Here is an 18,155-nt window from a genome sequence, read left to right as displayed (position 1 = left end):
CATGGGTGTTTGCATTAAGAACACTTTATGTTACAGTATGAATGGCATTTCCAATAAAACATGAAAAGATTTATACTGTATCTACAAAATTTAAGCGTTTGCTACAATAAATGCTATATTTCTTTTAAACAAGCTAGAAAGGTAAGGAATGTCATGATCAATCTATACATTCTTTTTTTTTTTTTTTTTTTCAATCTATACATTCTTTCTGCAGCATTAGCCTGGAAGACTGATGTTTAAATTGGACAATCGTAGATGTGAATTTCCTGATCATCTCCGACAGACACAATCTTTGAGCCATTTCCATTGTATTTTACTCCCCAGACCTGTAAATAAAAAGAAAAAAAAATTCCACTAACACCTTTATTCTTTATGAATGAACATCCTTATTCTATTCTCATTATACTGAATCTAGAAAAACACTGAGATGAGGATGTTCTCGTGCTTTCTGCCTTTCCTCTAACCAGGGATCTTCTATTACTACTGTTTGATTATCATTCCACTCACCTCCCAACTCAAGAAAATTTCATTTCTAAACACAAATCAAGATATCTACAAACCTTTCAAAGATTCACAATCTAGGAAGTGACCTAATGCTGTGAAGATGGAACCCACAAGGGACCAGCATGTGGTCTCATTTATGTTTCCAGGAAGGAAAAGGCCCAACTACCCTGAGGTCGCTGCCTATGGGGATCATTGCAAACTGTGCTCCTCACCTACCTCCTCGGGCTCGCCCCCACCACGGTCAGTACTTCTCACTCTCTTATTAGAGGCCTATGAAACCTGCCTGTCCCTAGGAGCTAGATAACTTGGCCTCACACGTCATTGCTTTCATTTGCTATGTACTGAATTAACAGATTCACACCTCCTTCCCAGACAACTGATGTGGCAGGAGTTTTATCAGGTCAGCCTGTCACCCTACCCCTTAGTTGGGTGTTCTAGCCCTGATTTCAGTGCTGTGATTGGGCCAGGTGATGGCCTCATTTCCACTCCAACCGTCTTCCTCTGAGGAAAGCACCACACACTGACCTTCACCTGCCAAGCAACACAGCCAGCCAGGTCTTACTCCCTGAGTTAAATGTTTAAATCCAGTAGTGGAATGTCAAAATTAAACCCCCTCAACTTTGTTGGCAACAATTTAAGATTAAATGTAAAAAAGCATGAACAACTGTTAACTTTAAGCTGCATTCCAAAGAGATTCTATGAGATTGCCATAAGAGCATTTAAAATATCTTAAAAGACAACTTTATACTGCCATGGGTATTTTATTTTATTTATTTATTTATTTTTTGCGGTACGCGGGCCTCTCACTGTTGTGGCCTCTCCCGCTGCGGAGCACAGGCTCTGGACGCACAGGCTCAGCGGCCATGGCTCACAGGCCTAGCCGCTCCGCAGCATGTGGGATCTTCCCAGACTGGGGCACAAACCCGTGTCCCCTGCATCGGCAGGCGGACTCTCAACCACTGCGCCACCAGGGAAGCCCCGGGTATTTTATACTACTTCCCCAAGACCCTTGCTATTCAAAGTGGTTGGAACCAGCAATGCTAGCCTCACCTGGAGCTTGTGACAAACACAAAAACTGAGGCCCAGGCCAGACCCACTGAGTCAGCATCTGCAGTGTTGCCAGATCCCCAGGGGATTCCTGTGCGCATTAGAGGTGGAAAAGCCCCGCACTACAATGCCTTTATCACTTCACATTCATCTTGGAAAGGTAAGACTCCTATGAAAACAAAGCCTCTTCTCCCTAATTTAAAGACTGAAACAAAAGGTAGTAATATCACTAACTTCAAACAACCTGTAAGAATTTCTGGCTTCAAGTATATTCAAAGAAAAAAAAAATCACTTCACTTCTTTGGGCCACTCCAAAAGAGAAAAGTGATGGCTGTGGAATGGAATGGAAGCTTCTGAGGAAGCAGGTTCTTCTTGAGCCAGCCATGGCCCAGCTGTACCCAGAAAAGGGCCCAGGCACGCCCCAGGCACCAGCTGCAGCATGTTTCAAAGAAGGCATTTAAAGGCTGTTGGCTAGTACCCGTTTTCTGGCCTACACAGGGACATGTCATGCCTTGTAGGTTGCTAGGCTGACAGCACGTCCTGAGCCTCTGCACCCCAGAGTGCGCACAGGAACACGGGCTGGATGGACATCCAAGCAATCAGAGTAGCTCAGCCCCAAGGGTCGACTGGTCTTGACAACCCAAGCAGCAAGGTTAGGAAAAGGAATGAGTTTTGGCACAGTGGTCAGACAATGCTAGCAATCCAAAGGAATTTGAACGTTAATTATGCCATACCTGATCCTGGTGATCAAAGAAGGTGTGAACACAAGTCCTCGTTCCAACATCCCAAACTTTTACACTTTTGTCAGATGAGCTATTTTAAAAAAGGGAACAGTATCAGAAAAGTTCTCAGACTGGTTTGAAGTTGGAAAGAACCTGATCAAAAATCCCACACTCCTTCACTCAGCCTACCTAGAGGCCCCTTTGGTGCCTAGGTACACAAGTGGCCATCCAGAGCCCCAAAAGGTGGCCAAGGATGTTGGCATCACTGGTTGGCTTTCCCCTCTCACAGAGCAGCTATTTCCCTGAACTTCTGATCTGCCTGGCCCTCATATTAAATGTTCTCATCAGGAGTCTCGGATGAGAGTCCTATATCCGGATGGGAGGGAGGCCCGTGAAAGCTTCAAAATAAAGGTTCTCAGAGGCTTCTGTAAACCTCTGTGCAATGCTATTAAGCCATCCATCTCCTGTTTTTCAACTGTCTTGGCCATCCTGGGCCTAAACAACATTGGGGTCTCAAAGCACAACATTTTAAGAACAGATTTTCATATCTGAAGTTACTACTATAACACAGGTATCCCTTAAGTAACTGTAGGTAGAAGCCTAGATTTATAAGGAAGAACTAAGAGCTGAACTGTTCAAAAGAATCCACTTTTGTTCCAGCTAAGGACAATTAACTTCACAATTTAAAAAACACTGCAGAAAACAAAGGCTATCTGAATTAAAAAAGGGTCTTCAAATTTTAAGGCAATTCATACAAGATGACCATCTTCATCTTCCTAACATTTTAGAAACTGATAAGGATCATAAGTACCTGGAAACAAAGTGTGTGTCATCAGGACAAAATGCAACGTTCAGCACCCAGGATGCGTGGCCACTCAATGTGCCAGCCAAGTTAGCGTGCTGTCTGAAATGGGAGTTTCAAATAAAATGGAGAGGTTAGCTTTTGGAATACAATCACTGAAATGGAAGGTATACTCTTAATTGCCTGTTTAATTGGACCAAATCTGCTATCCTTATAATCACCACAGTATTAGTTTAAAAATTCCCTTTTCAATGAAGTAGCATCACACACTGCAGAAACGAAATTTTTAACAGCATTAACCCCAAATATGTCAATGTCACCAAGAGCCAAAAATAAAATCCCGAACAAGCAGAGCTTAAAAAGCTCAAAATGAAGACGGCTCAGCAAGCCAACTCCTAAGATGAGGAAACAGAACCAGCAGGGGCAAGTAGGCCATCTCAGGGCAGTTGCAGGTTCTGACCCCTGCCCACCCAGTACCCTTTCCACATAGGGCCAGTGCCTTGTGTCTAAGGAATGTTTCAAGATGTACTCTTTACAACAGATGTGGCTTGGATAGACCATTTTTAAGCTAACCAAGAACAAGACAGGTCTGATTACTACAGTCATTTTCACTTTTTAAAAAAGTGAAATGAAATCACTTATGGCTGGAAAACAATCCTAAGACCCGACTGAGGCCAGCAGTTTCACCTCTGAACCCAGAAGAGTAGAGCAAACCTCAGTTAGGTACGCGGAGGAGAGGTGGCCTCAGCTTGGGCCTGTCGCCTGCATTATGGGGACGCTGATCCGCGCTACCTCACCGGTTGCTGGGCGGATGATGGAATGGTAGCACTGAAGGCCTTATTAAAGAAAACTGGATACTTAAGGAATTGCTGTTATTTATATTGGCTCTGCTACTGACAGGCAAGCACAGTTTGAGAGAGGCATCTTCCCCCCAGGCCCTAGCACCCTCATTCAGCTCTAATTCCAGAAGCTTCAGTTCTAATTCCATGTCTCTTTGACAACTTTTCGTCCTCCAAAAGCCCCCAAGTTTAAACTCCCGAAAAACTCTCACAGGCCCATAAAAGGACATGCACGTGGATGATCATGGTTGTGGCACCCGTCGTTGGGAAGAAGTGTAACGTATGCACCCAGTGGATTAGAATGCTACCTTTGGAAGCCAGGAACCAGAGGCACACTGATTGCAGTACTGAGTCAAAGCATCACACACACGTCAAACACCGTATAGGGGAGACCTCAGGGGTGTAAAGGAGTGGGGACTGAGAAAGACAGGGGGAAACAACAAGAGAAAGGGCCCTTGCACAGGCTTCCAATGAAACAGAGCCGTGAACTGAAGATTAACTCACTTCTATACCTGTGGTCAAAAACCAACAACAAAAAAGCTCCCTCATCTAGACCTGCTGCAAGCTGGCTTATGAACTGACAGTTCCCTAACTAGGGCAGAGAAGTACCTTCTAGAACACCCCTAGAAAATGGATGTTCTAATTGTTTACCTATCACTCCAAGCCAGCTACAGCCCATGGCTCCATCTCCTCAACTGTACACTACTTACCTACCCAAAAGAATTTAAAATCACAACAGACAGGATGCCTGAAAAAAAGTAGCAAGTATGTGATCCTAGTAGGTAACCCATGCACGTCTTCCTCCATAACATTCTAAGCTCAAAGCAGGGACGCTGACAGGGGAGGAATGACTGGGGAGACTGAGTGTCTGACAGGACCTGAACAGAAGTCTTTCCTAGACCCAGAGAGGGAGCAGCACACTTGCTAGGGCTCCTCCTAATGATAAGAGGCAAAACAGGCACTGGTATTAAGTGAGAAGCCTTGAATCCCAACAGGTAACTTACACATCATAGATCTTGATGTAGCCATCATCTGAAGCAGTGACAAGGAGCTGCGAATCCGGGGAAAAAGTCAAGGAGCGAATGGGCATAGCGTGGCCTGAAATTCACAAAGACGCTTGTTAACTGATACAGTTTCCACTAACTATGTCACTTTTAATGACTGGAAGTCACTGAGTTGCACTGCCCAGGTGCTTCAGTCAGAGAGGGTACTGACTGGACCCTTCCTTCTAATGCTCTAGAAACATGCACATAACCCCTCCTGCTGGAGCCATTTCTCCTCAGATCCCTTCCTTGACCAACTGGACCTCAGCACACATTGCTTAGAAGAAACTCCTCTGCCACAGATATGGCCAAACATGGAAATATGCATCGTTTCTGATTTGCAAGGTTGAACAAATAGGATGCTACTTCCCTACCAAATCCTTTGTTGTAGGGTAAAGGATACACTGAAGAGGTAATATATTCTCTTGGTTAGAATTCAGAATAGTACAAAAGAATACAGAGTAGAAGTCGCCCTCCAACCCTTCCCCTGTTCTAGTATCCAGTTCTCCTGCCCAGAGGTCATCAGTGCAAAGGGTAGGCACAGCACTTTCATCTACCTTCAAATTACAGACAAAAAGCAGTTATTTTCTAATCACGAAGTTCTTTAGAACCAAACATGACAGAAATAAGACACTCATATAGCTAGGATATATTAACACACAAATAAAAAGGCCTGTTCACCAAAAAAAGCATTTAACACTGGTACAAGAGCTAATATGTCTAGGTTATAACTAGTGACAAAACTGAACCTTAGAGGCATTTGAGATCTCCAACTGAGATTGATGTTTTGCAAATCTAATGCTCATTTGCCATTTAGCAGCATTTTAATGAAAGAATACGTCTTCCTTTGTAATCTGATAGCCCAGTTTGCACAAAATAAACGATGAACCACACCTTCCAGCGTGTGCAGAAGTTTCCCGGTTGCAATATCAAAAATATTGATGATTCCGTCTATGGCTCCACTGGCCAGATACTTCCCATCAGGACTCTGCGCAGAGAACATATTGAGATCATTTGAAACTCCATATTGTTAAGCCATCCCCACCAAACACAAGCAATCTGCTGGCTGCAGGTCTAACTGGCTGACTGGCAAACCATGCCAGTAGCTGCCTGACAAGACCAATGCAAAACGCTTACCAAGGAATATAATGGGCTAGAAGAGTAAACTGAAAGAATCAGAGAGAGAAAAAATGAGCAACGTTTCCTTACATATGCAATACTAAGAATGAATTTTCCTCTTGTGTCCAAAGAATATTCCTTTTTCCCACTTTCCACACCAAAAATGTTCACTTTCCCCACATGAGTTCCTGTGGCCAGATACTGGGAATCAGGAGAAAAGGCCAAAGTCCAGGCATCCACTGAACAGAAAAAAGAAGGGAAAAAACTATAGTGAGAAAAGACGTGACTTTAATTTTAAAAACGTTGTGAAGATATTAATTCTATACCAATTTAGTTTAAGGGCGTCTTAAATTTTTACTAAAAATGTAGATAGACAGGACAATACCAAGTGTTAGCAAGGATGTGGAGAAACCAAAATCCTCATACACTGGTGGGAAAATAAAATGGTACAGCTACTTTGAAAAACAGTTTGACACTTTAAGTAAAAACACTTACCATAATACCCAGCAGTTCCACTCAGAAATGAAAACACATGTCCACGCACAGACTTGTACCTGAATACTCATAGCAGCACTACTCAGAATATTAAAAAACTGGAGAGAATCGAAACGTCCATCAACTGGTAAATGGATGAACAAAACGTGGAATATCCCATAATGGAATACTCACTGCTCAGCAATAAAAAGGAACCAACTACTGATACATGCTACAACACGGATGAACCTCAAAAACATTATGCTAAAGAAAGAATGAAGATGTATAAGACAATACGATTTCACTTATGTGAAATTTTTCAAAAAGGCAAAACTATAGGGACAGAAAGCCGATCAGTAGTTGCCTGAGGCTGAGGGTGGAAGCACAGATTAACTATAAATGGGCATGAGGGAACTTTTGTGGGGCATGTAAGTGTTCTAAAACCGAATTAGAGTGGTGGCTGCACAACTGTGGAAATTTACTAAAACTTGTTAAACTGTATACTTACAATGGGTTAATTTCAGAGTGCAATTATAGAGGTGAAAGTCTACCTCAATAAAACTGTAAATAAATGAAAAGGTACCAGAAATACTCTTATATAAAACTGTAATATGACAAAGTATTTACCACAAATTAACAGAGAATAAGGACTGGAAAGAGGCACTGCTTGTTTAAAAAAAATCAGCTAGTTTTTAAGTTATACAACACAGCCTAATTTCAAGCGTTCTATTCAAATGTTATTTGTGTATCACAGTGCTTCTGTGTAAAAGTCTCCAGACTCATGGGCAGCCTGGGTAAACACATGTGCTTTATATTTCCATCTGGACCACTGATAATATTTTAGCATTTCTTTTCTCAGCTACATGGGAACCTCTTCATAGGCAACCCCAAAGAGCTTTGGGAGCTTTTGGGGTCAGAGCCTAGAGGCCAAGGAATAATCTAGTTGTCCAGTGCTAGTCTAGGTCCCTTTGCCCATACCCACTCTTATATGGGAATGTACCCTAAGTCCTGCCCCTCCTGCTCCTGCCCAGAAACAGTGCTTGTTAGATCAAAGGGAGAGGAGAGAAAGGCTCCTGCCCATGTCACTCTCCTTATTCCTGGGGCAGGGCTCAAAGAGGTCATGCCCTTCTCAGCCCAGGGGAGAGTGAAGGCCTCTCTGAGCTCAACTCATGGTAGACAGGGGCTCCTAGCACAGATGGGTCAGCACCATGTTCCAGGGTGAGTTTTAAAATAAAAATCTCTCACAAATTTTTTTTTTTTTTTTTGCGGTACGCGGGCCTCTCACTGCTGTGGCCTCTCCCGTTGCGGAGCACAGGCTCCGGACATGCAGGATCAGAGGCCATGGCTCATGGGCCCAGCCGCTCCACGGCATGTGGGATCCTCCCGGACCGGGGCACGAACCCGTGTCCCCTGCATCGGCAGGCGGACTCTCAACCACTGTGCCACCAGGGAAGCCCTCTCACAAATTTTAACACACATATTCAAAGTAATAATAAATAATTTAGCTCTATCACTTTTCTTATGAAATATTTGTTTTAAAAAGGAAATTAACTTCAAAAGTGCTCAATTAACCAAGAAGATCTGAAAAAGCTTTTATAATCAATCTCTCAAATAACTGCTTTTTAATATCTATCTTTACTCCTAAGTGAGTAAAACATTATTCTAACAGGATTGTTTTCTTATTCCTATTATAATTAGCTGCTTACAGGAATAATAGTTACCAGAAAATCTGATTTTTATTCCTTGAAGTTTAATAAAATCACTTTTCAATTATTTTTACATTTGCCTATTAACTGTTTGATAATATAGAACTTTTAGTGGCAAATATCCTTATACCCGAAATTGAAGGAATTTTTATTCCTCCATTAAAATGTGCACTCTAAAATTTATTTTAACATTTGCATAATAAATCACTAAGTTCCACCTCATCAGCAAAAGAGTAACTTTTCTTTACACTGGGACATCTTGAACCATCTGCTGTTGAGAGGCCCCTGCTTCCGCCTTTGTTCTTCTTCAATGTCAGTTTGCTGGAGCTACAGGATGGGTGAGGTGCCCAATGGAGGATCTTCCCCTTCATCTTCCCTTTCTTCTACTTCCTCACTTTCCTCTTCAGGATCTGAGATTTCCTTTCTTCTCTTTTTCTCCTTCTTCTGTTCCTTCTTTCACATTCTCCAGGCATATTTTCAAGATAGGTATAATGTAAGTGTCCATTTCCCTACATTCATTAGACCTAGACTTATTAGTTTTACCTTCAGATGAATTCAATTCAGCCGCTCCTTAGTTGTCAATAGCAATGCTTGCTTTTATTACTCACCCAAATAACTGTTGTTTAATGGTCTGGTATAGTTTTAGGAATATTCCTATCCAAAAAGAAAATAAACCCAACCCTCTACTCGTCTCAGTATCTTTTTTCTTTCCTAACAGTAATCTTTCAATGATCATTTGCCACACAAGGAACCAGTATGTAGTTTAAGGTACTATTTGTCAGGGAAGGCAAGTTGGATACAGACACCATCCTTTTCCTTGGAACCAATCCAGTAATCATTTCTTCAGCTGTGGTGTGCCCGGGGTGGGGGGGCCACAAAACCACGCAGTGACCTTGGCGTCATGGGAGGGCTTAGGTGTCCAAGATGAAAAGGCAGCAACAGATCTGCCTCTTCCTCCTCTCAGCTATAAAGCAGAGTCTTAACAGACTTTGTGGGCTAGTTTGGGGACCCAAGTCCTCTGTAAGAGATGTCAACAGGGCAAGGACACATGCAAAAACAATCATCTGGGGAGTCAGAGTGTCTGGGTAGCTTTTTTCAAATACATATCCCAGCCCACACACCCCAATAACTGTGATTCAGTGGATCTAAAATAGGGATTGGACATATGCATTCTTTAAAAAGCTGCAATAGTTAAGAATCAGAGACATGGAACATTGCCACTGAGGGGAAATGAACTCAGTTTCCAGACAACCCAGAGTCCTTAAAACCCTGGGACCATCATTCTTTCCAGAATAAGTACAGCCTATAGGGTCTACTGAACATAACCAGTGGGAGACAAATCCACCTGGGCCTCCAATCAAGGGAATTAAGTTAAGGAAATCCCTGAGCAGCTCTTCTGTAGTCAACCCACAGAGGGGTGTGCCAGAGAGGGACCAGACTCTCTGTACTCTCTACCGGTCATCACCTATTCTGGTAGGACAGGCTCTGCTCATGAATGCTATGCAGTCATTTACAAGTAAATATAAGGCTACAAGGAATCCTGAAATGTCATGTTGCTTGTTCCACATTAATCCAACCTACTGAAATCATTAACTTCCATTACCTCAGATATTTATCAAGGCTAATGGACAAGATTATGCTGTCCTATAGAACTTAAAAAAACAAACAAACAATGGATTTGTTTCTTTAGAAGTTTCATATATCTATCATATACTAGAAACAGGCACTTTAATCATAATTAGTAGAGATTACCATGATACAGATCTATGAGGACACAGTGCTTTATGTTCTAGACCTCTATAAGGCAGTGAATGTATCAATTCAGAATATAGCAAACAGAGGACCTCTGGACCATTTAAACACAAGTCCACAATCCCAAATCAGCAATTCTGAAACCCAAAGGCGATGAAAACTGTAAGTTTAAAAAAATAATTTTAGTACCAAAATTCATTTGGTAATAAAACCTGACCTGAACTGATGTAAGGCTATTTATAGCCTGTATATACCTCTCTTAGTGTAAATACTCATGTTTAGTCGCTGAGGTATTAGTATTTGATTAGAGTGCTGCCCCCAGCCCCACTGAAGGTATTACATGACATACAGTTCATGCACCCATATTACCAGTCTCAAATCCAAAAAATTCTGAACTGTAAAATACATCTATCCCTAAAGGTTTCAAAAAGGGATTGTAAACCTCTAGTATCTTCTCTAAGAGTAAAACTCTTACCAGGTCCTGCATCTATAGACTTTATCTGTTTGCCGTTTTCCAAGTCCCAGAGACGAATATGAGCATCAAGAGAACTGGACGCAGCAATGGGCAGGGTGTGGCTGATGTCCACAGACACCACACCCAGCTGATGGCCCTCCAGACTCCACTGTAGGTCCAGCTTCTCATCACGCCTTCAATGGGGGACAGAGAAATGGATTTCTTCACACACATTGTACCTGGCATCTGAAATTCTGGGCCCCTGTAAGTATGCATTACCAATGGTCTGTGAAAAGCAGAATCAGAGAGGAAATCAAGAGCCACAGAACACCAAATGCAGCCAACTTTTAGCCATGAGATTTTTTTTTTTTTCTTAAACTATAGGGCCTGAACAGTGAATAACAGGAAAACGAGTGAGAGAAAAATAATCTGCCTTTGTATACCACCATACTACTATTGCTTTCTTGCTCAGAAAACAGTTAATACTTCTCTGATTGCAATTTGGGAGCCCAGAAGTAAAAACCCCAATTTCCAAGGCTGCATGTTAGAGGAGAGGGCACTCACCATTTCCAGACCTTCACCAGGTCATCCAGGGATCCTGTGACCACCGTCTCAGAGTTTTCTTTCTTGTTTGTCCCCCAGGCAACTGACCAAATGGCATCATCATGGGCTAGAATGGAAAGCGCTTCATTTTAAAAGTCTTCATGCAACTTCTAAACTGAATGTGCTAAGAGGAAGCTGAAATACTGTTACAACAATTCTGAGGTAATATCTACCTGTATCATTTTATTGTTTTGCAAACTGCTTTCTCATACAGCTTTTATTATAAGTGTGGAGGCAGATATGAAAACTGGAGGTTCTGAAGAAGCTACTTGCCCCAAATCACAGGTTACCAGGTGGGGCAGCAGTACCAGAGTAATCCAATGTCCTTTCTACTTTAGCATGCTGTCCAACATGCATTAGTTTGGAATGGCTCTCACTTAGCTAAAGTGAAACCCACCCCAAAAAGAGATCTAAAGTTGATTAAGAGTTATTTCTTGGAGATCCTTGGAAACCAGTAGGCAGGTCAACTGTAAACAGTACAGGTCTGAAAATAAATAAAGCAGCTTCCACGCATGAGTTGCCTTTTGCCACAATGTCTATTATGTTTAATGGGCCAGTTATTACTTTAATCCTTTTATAAGTATTACCTCAGCCACAACAACCCTATGAAATAGGTACTGTGAATAGTATTTTCATTTTACAGATAAGGAATCAGAGGCTTAGAGAAGCCTAGTAGCTCACCCGAAGTCAAAAGCTAAGAAGAGGCAGAACTGGGATTCAAACCCAACCTCTCTATTAACTAACGTCCACTTTAAATTCTAAGTCTTTAAGTTGCATATCTGGCAGGCCATGCCGGTGGGTCTGCAGACCTGGTGCAGGAATATAAATGTGACAAGTGCACAAGGTGGCTTTCTTCATACCTGGCAGCATTTCTTCAGGAACACCTTTCCAAGATACGAATACAAGGGCATTCAACTTAAACAGCTGTGAATTACATACATGGCTTCCGTTACAATCCCCACCCGACCCAAGCCTGCTAGCTTGCCAGCCGGATGGCATTCGCTGCATACAAGGTAGCTGACTGGCATGCCTGACTAGCTACCAGTTACCTATGCTAGCTAACCTGAAAGAATGCTTTTGGCTTAAATTTTAGACTACCTAAATGTCACCTACTTAAAGTGGAAGAGCTTTTATTAGGCATTCCACAAATTCCTCCAGGCTTTACCTAACTCATCCAGGCTGTGGTGGAGAAACGAGATACATGTGAATAGTCCAGGCACATACTCCTTTTCAGGTACGAAGTCCGGTATCACTGGCCAGTCCCCTTTCCAGGCTGAACTCTGACCTGCCTCCTGCTCCCATTCCCACCACTGCCTCCGCCGCACAGCCCCCAGCCCACCCCCCACACTCAGTAGTCTTGACAGAAATTCACCTCGCTGTTACTATATCCTTCACTTTCATTGAGGGTCAAAGGTCCTCTGTGAGAGTCCCTGCACTTGTTGTAAATGAAGGAGCCCGAATAAAAACCCCCAAGAGAACTTCTGAGTTCAGGGCCAGGCTCAAGTTTACCTCCCCAGATGAGCTGTGGTACTAACAGATTTCTGAGACTCAAAGCGTTTCCTCCTTTCACTTTGATAGCTGGGAAGCTCAGAGTTCCTCAGGTGGGAAAGCTTTCCTCAGCCTGGAGTTCTCCGGTCTGTCATTTGACTCCTGCTTTTTCTTTTAAGTTAGTGGCTTGGTTTTTGTTGCTGCTGTCGTTTGTTTTTAAGTGTATTTGTTTTCAGCTGCTTCTGCCAATGTTTCTGCAGCGTACAGCTGGAAACTGCATGTCTGGTGAGCATGACAGAAACCTTACGCCAGGGACAACAGTTTTTCATAGGTAAATCTGCTTGAACAGGCAAGCTGCTTACCTTGCTCTTGTTTGAAGAGAATACTGTACTAAAAAAGAACAGAAGACACATTAAACCAATGGTCAGATTTCAGATGTGTCCCATCCCTTCCCTAAAACACCCCCTGGCACCCAACTCACCGCCCTGCCCCCCGGTAGATATAGTCACCACAGTGTTAGCTACTTCCCCTGCCTGATCTCTTAGGAGCTCCTTGATTCCTGCTCATACAAGGTTTGTAGAGTCATACCAGAAAAAAATTAGTTCTTTAATTTTAGACAAACTGTAGTCTCTTCTCCCTAACCACTATTACCAACCCAAAAAGGAGAGTAATAAATTATGTGTTTTTTCCTGCTCTGATCACCAGGAAGCTCAGAGTCCAGTTTGCAGCTGTATAAAACCACACAGTCTGCATAACCTGTTAACTCAGTCCCTAATTTTATTACAAAGATATGTTTCTCCTTTTCTGATCTTTGTTTCTTTCTCGTTTTTGTGTACAAATTCTTTTAAGCTTCCTCAATCCCTTTGTAAACTGTGGTATAGACTTAGATAAAATAATCCTCCTCTTAGCGTTGTGCAGTTTACTAGTGCCACCTACCCCTCTGGTGACTAAGTGCCCAGGGTCACCCTACTCCTCAGGAGAAGAGCAGGAATCAGATGCTAGTTTTCTGACTACACACCCAGACAACGTACTGGGCTCGAACCTGCCAAAGAGACCAACTGATATTCTTTCTCTCCATAGGCCTTACCTGGTTGGTCATTTCCTTAACCAAGGATGAAGGGCTAAAGGCCAGACAGCTCTGTGGAAACAATACCAGGGTTTCAGTAAGGGGGTGTCATCAGGACAGAGGGGGCTACAGAAGGTTCCCCTTGATCAAGAAAATAAGGCAACTCTTTGGCAGAGTTGCCCGGACACTCTTCTGTGGATCAGTCCCAGGGGCCCCCTTCACAAGCCCTACCAGGTGGCACGGACTTCTTTCTCAACTAGTATCTATCACCTCTCATGTTTTCTTCTCCTCAAGTTGACTACAGAGAGGGACCAGTCTCCCTCCTTTGCTGCTCTTCAGAGAGATAAAAACCACAGGACCTTTTAATTTAAAATTTTATTTATTCAAAACTCAACAAGCAAATATGGGGGAGCAAAGTTCTTAGAGTTCATGCGGGGATCTCAGCCAAAAATGCCTATAAGAGCCAGCAGGCATGTAAATGAGGACATGAGCTAGAGGGAGACACATGTCTCCCAAAAGGTGCTGAAGTCTTTAAGGACTTAGCTCAGCTAAACACAAACTTAACCATAGGAATAGATTTAATTTCTCAGGCTATAATAAGAGTTCTCAATCTTTTTTGTGTGTGCTATAGACCCTCTAGCAGCCTTGTAAAGCCTATAAACCCCTTCTCAGGATGTTTTTAAATACATAAAATAAAATACATAGGATTAGAAAGGAAACCAAGTATGGCCCATTCTTGTTATTCCAGGCAGTTATGTTCTATAACATCACTGAACACCGAATTAGTGAACACTGACTGATCCATTGCTCCTAAGGGAGACACTGCATTAGGTTCCTGCAAGACTCTGATAATATTTTTGGTAACCGAACAATATGTAACTTTGTTTTATGCATGTTTCTCAAAACTACAATGAGGCATCACCTCACGACGGTCAGAATAGCTATTATCAAAACATCTAGAAACAATAACTGCTGGAAAGGGTGTGGTGAAAAGGGAACCCTCCTGCGCTGTTGGTGGGAATGTAAACTGACACCACCATTATGGAAAACAGTATGGAGGTTCCTTAAAAAACTAAAAACAGAACTACCATATGACCCAACAATCCCACTACTGGGCATATACCCTGAGAAAACCATAATTCAAAAAGAGTCATGTACCACAATGTTCATTGCAGCACTATTTACAATAGCCAGGACATGGAAGCAACCTAGGTGTCCATCGACAGATGAATGGATAAAGAAGATGTGGCACATATATACAATGGAATATTACTCAGCCATAAAAAGAAATGAAACTGAGTTATTTGTAGTGAGGTGGATGGACCTAGAGTCTGTCATACAGAGTGAAGGAAGTCAGAAAGAGAAAAACAAATACCGTATGCTAACACATATATATGGAATCTAAGAAAAAAAAAAGGTACTGATGAACCTAGGTGCAGGGCAGGAATAAAGATGTAGACATAGAGAATGGACTTGAGGACACGGGGTGGGAGGGGGAAGCTGGGGCGAAGTGAGAGTAGCATCGAAATATATACACTACTGAATGTAAAATAGCTAGTGGGAAGCAGCAGCATGGCACAGGGAGATCAGCTCAGCGATTTGCGATGACCTAGAGGGGTGGGATAGGGAGGGTGGGAGGGAGGCTCAGGAGGGAGGGGATATGGGGACACATGTACACATATAGCTGATTCACTCTGGTGTAAAACAGAAACTAACACAATATTGTGAAGCAATTATACTCCAATAAAGATCTATTAAAATAATAAAGACACCTTATTTTACGTTGGTAATTCATTAATATTGAACTTACGGCTAACAGCACCAAAATGCTTGCCTATAGGAAGTTTATCTACACGTGTGTTTTCTCCATAAGGCACATCACAATCTTCCTGCACTTAGGAGCACTAAGAGTACTTTAGCACTGTGCTTGGGGGGGCCATTTTAAACACTGAAATCACCAATAAAAGCACAAAAATCCAAAAATCATGGCACTAACAGACTGAAAACAAGACACTTGTTTACAGCATGAGAACTGAAGCAAAAAGGCAGAATGTTTCCTTGTTCAACTGCAGCTGAGAATGTGTGTCAGTTGACTCAAAATTTTCACCACCTCACACATGTCCAAGAAAGACCGCAAAAGCACTGCAAGTACTGACTTAGGGCCTACAAATAAATTTTAGCATGTAGATGAATTTGCAAATATAGAAGCTGAGAATAAAGATCAACTGTATACCGAAATAAAATTTTACCAAATACAAAAATTAAATTTGTGATAGCATATGTGATTCTTAATTTACACATTACATAACAAGATCTAGCAGCAAGTCTAATAACTACCATAATTTCAAAGTTGTCGTGAGCTTACACAGTATGCTAAGATATGAAAATATCTGTAATTTCTATTGGTGACAAAGCCAACCCGTCAATACTGTGGTTTGTTGACAACATTCATAATCGAAAGAAACGCTAAATTTCAGTTAGAGGTTAGAGAACATAAGGATGCAATTTTTCTTCTCATCCAAGTTCATGGCCCCCTCAATTCCATCCATCGACAGAGGAGACCATACAGCTAAGGCATCCAGGTTCAGGTTACTTGCTTTAAATTTGTAAACCCAAAAAGGCTACCGTGAAGGTTTTCCAAGGATAACAGAAAAAACAAACAAACGATTTGTAAATAATCTTTGCCTGTGAAGATCTCAATCAAGTTTGTAGTGCTTAATTTGTGACCCAAGAACAGGATCTTTGGCCAGGGTAGGAAAGACAGGCAGGAGCTCAAGCCAGTTTTGCGGAAATGAACAGTATTACAACTCTGCTTGGGCACCAGCCCTCTGCCCAGTGAAGCAGAGGCCTGCCCTCTCCCCTTCCAAAACCTGCCTCACATCCCTGCAACAGAGAGAAACAAAAGAGTAGGAAGGTTTGCAGGAAGCCAACTCCATGAAGCCAGCCTCCTCAAGACAGAGGTGTGCTTCTATCAATGAATGCACGTTTGAGGATGTACCATGAGTCAGGCCCTGTTTTACGTTCTACACATAGGTTAGCTCACTGAACCCTCTCACCCCACTTAGTAGATATTCTTATTATCACCTCTACCTTCCTGATAAGGAAAGTGAGACTCGAGAGGTTAAGGAAGCTTCCTAAGGTTAGTCTGACAGTAGAAGGTGGATACAAGCTATAGTATAGGCCACCAAGATACACTACCTCTTATATCAGTTTCTTATCCTCTAATAATTTAAGAGCTAAGAGGACCCCAAAGCCCTCTCTTGCTACCTTCTCTCTTTAGAGAACTTTCCTCCCACTTCCTAGGCAGAATTCATTCCTCCCTCCTCAGTGTTTCTAAAGAACTTTACACATGTCCCTATTAAAGTACTCAGGCAGGTCAGTAACCCATAACACTACATGGTACTTGAAGTAAAGATAACTCAGCCTGTGCTTGTACCTGTCCAGCTCGCTACCTAAGAAGACAGCGTGGCCCACCACTGGAAAACTTCGGTTAAGACAGTCATTCCGTCTATGGACACGGAGACCTTTACTGCAGAGAAAGCAACCCTAATCTCGAGGCTGCACAGAACACCCTCAGGATGCAAGATGAGGCAACCTACCCTCTCCCCTTAGGCCCCGCACGTCGAGAGGCAGCCAGGATAAATGGAGTCATGGAAGCCACTACCCTCGGGCCGCGCAGCCTAGAGCATTCCTGAGCAAACCCTCTTAGAGGCAGCCTCGGGCCCACCCTCGCTCACCCGCCCTCCAGCCCGGGCGGTTAGCGGCTGCCATCCCCATCGGCTGCGCGGACCAACTCACCGCTTCACTGCCGGGCTGCACTGCCCTGCGGCTCGTCTGACGCCACTCTCCGCGCGACCGCGACGCGCGGCGATGAGCTCACGAAGGGGCGGGGCATCTCGCTGGTCCCCAGGGCGCCGGCGCATGCCGCAGCGCCCCCTGCCGTCGCTACGGCGCGAACGGGGCGGACGAGGAGGAGGGTAGGAGGGTAGGAGGGTAGGAGGGTAGAGGGGGAAAGAGGCTACGCCCCGGTCACGCTGGTTTCCCCCGGGGGTCGGGGCCACTGGGAACCTGCTTCCGGAAGCGCAGTTTTAGGTTTTAGCAGCCGAGCTCTTGGCCGTTTGCGTTCCAGTCTCTTCATTTGTAGTTTGAGATTAAACTACACATGATGACTGCAAGAGTTCTGTTGCTTCAAAAATTTTTCAGTGAAATACAGCTTTGTTTTTCAAACTGCAAGTCACAACCTGTTACTGTGACGGATATCAAGTTTATTAGGTCGCGACCAGCATTTTAAAACAAGGCGATGGAAGGGTGGAGGCACGCACCCCATCCTCGCAAAGCCGCCCGGCTGCTCCTGGCTGCTGGTCACTGCCCAAGGCTCTCTGGGCAGGAGGGAACAGATGTTTGGGGGAGCGGAATGTCTGGGGGCGGCCCCTGAAGGGTTAAGCCTTCTTTGAGCTAGTCGTGGGAGAGAGTACAGTGTCTCCTGATTAAAACTGGTTTAGAAGTCCAAAAAGATTCTAGTAGGACGTGATGATA

General features: G+C 43.3%; 1 protein-coding gene across 3 annotated transcripts; it reads right to left on the bottom strand.

Annotated features, from left to right (window-relative positions):
• Nucleotides 1–136: 136 nt before the first annotated feature.
• On the bottom strand, nt 137–17,557 carry WDR61 (WD repeat domain 61). 3 transcript variants are annotated; one of them, XM_029239745.1, is made up of 11 exons: nt 17,418–17,471; nt 13,641–13,691; nt 12,916–12,943; nt 11,027–11,132; nt 10,484–10,656; nt 6,167–6,315; nt 5,852–5,945; nt 4,919–5,012; nt 3,085–3,177; nt 2,286–2,364; nt 137–326 (listed from the first exon to the last, which is right to left on the bottom strand). In XM_029239745.1, exons 2-11 carry the CDS (start codon nt 13,650–13,652, stop codon nt 237–239), a joined length of 918 nt encoding a protein of 305 aa, XP_029095578.1. In that variant the 5' UTR covers nt 13,653–13,691; nt 17,418–17,471; the 3' UTR covers nt 137–236. The 3 variants fall into 3 exon arrangements, with proteins under 3 accessions (XP_029095578.1, XP_029095579.1, XP_029095580.1); XM_029239746.1 differs by lacking the exon at nt 17,418–17,471 and adding an exon at nt 17,219–17,236; XM_029239747.1 differs by lacking the exon at nt 13,641–13,691 and having other exon boundaries at nt 12,916–12,938; nt 17,418–17,557.
• Nucleotides 17,558–18,155: the final 598 nt, after the last annotated feature.

The sequence above is a fragment of the Monodon monoceros genome, unplaced genomic scaffold (assembly GCF_005190385.1).
Source record: "Monodon monoceros isolate NGI ecotype Baffin Bay Population unplaced genomic scaffold, NGI_Narwhal_1 Super_Scaffold_21, whole genome shotgun sequence".
NCBI classification, from domain to species: domain Eukaryota; kingdom Metazoa; phylum Chordata; class Mammalia; order Artiodactyla; family Monodontidae; genus Monodon; species Monodon monoceros.
The sequence above is the reverse complement of the archived record's forward strand: the minus strand, read 5'-3'. Positions and strand labels throughout refer to the sequence as shown.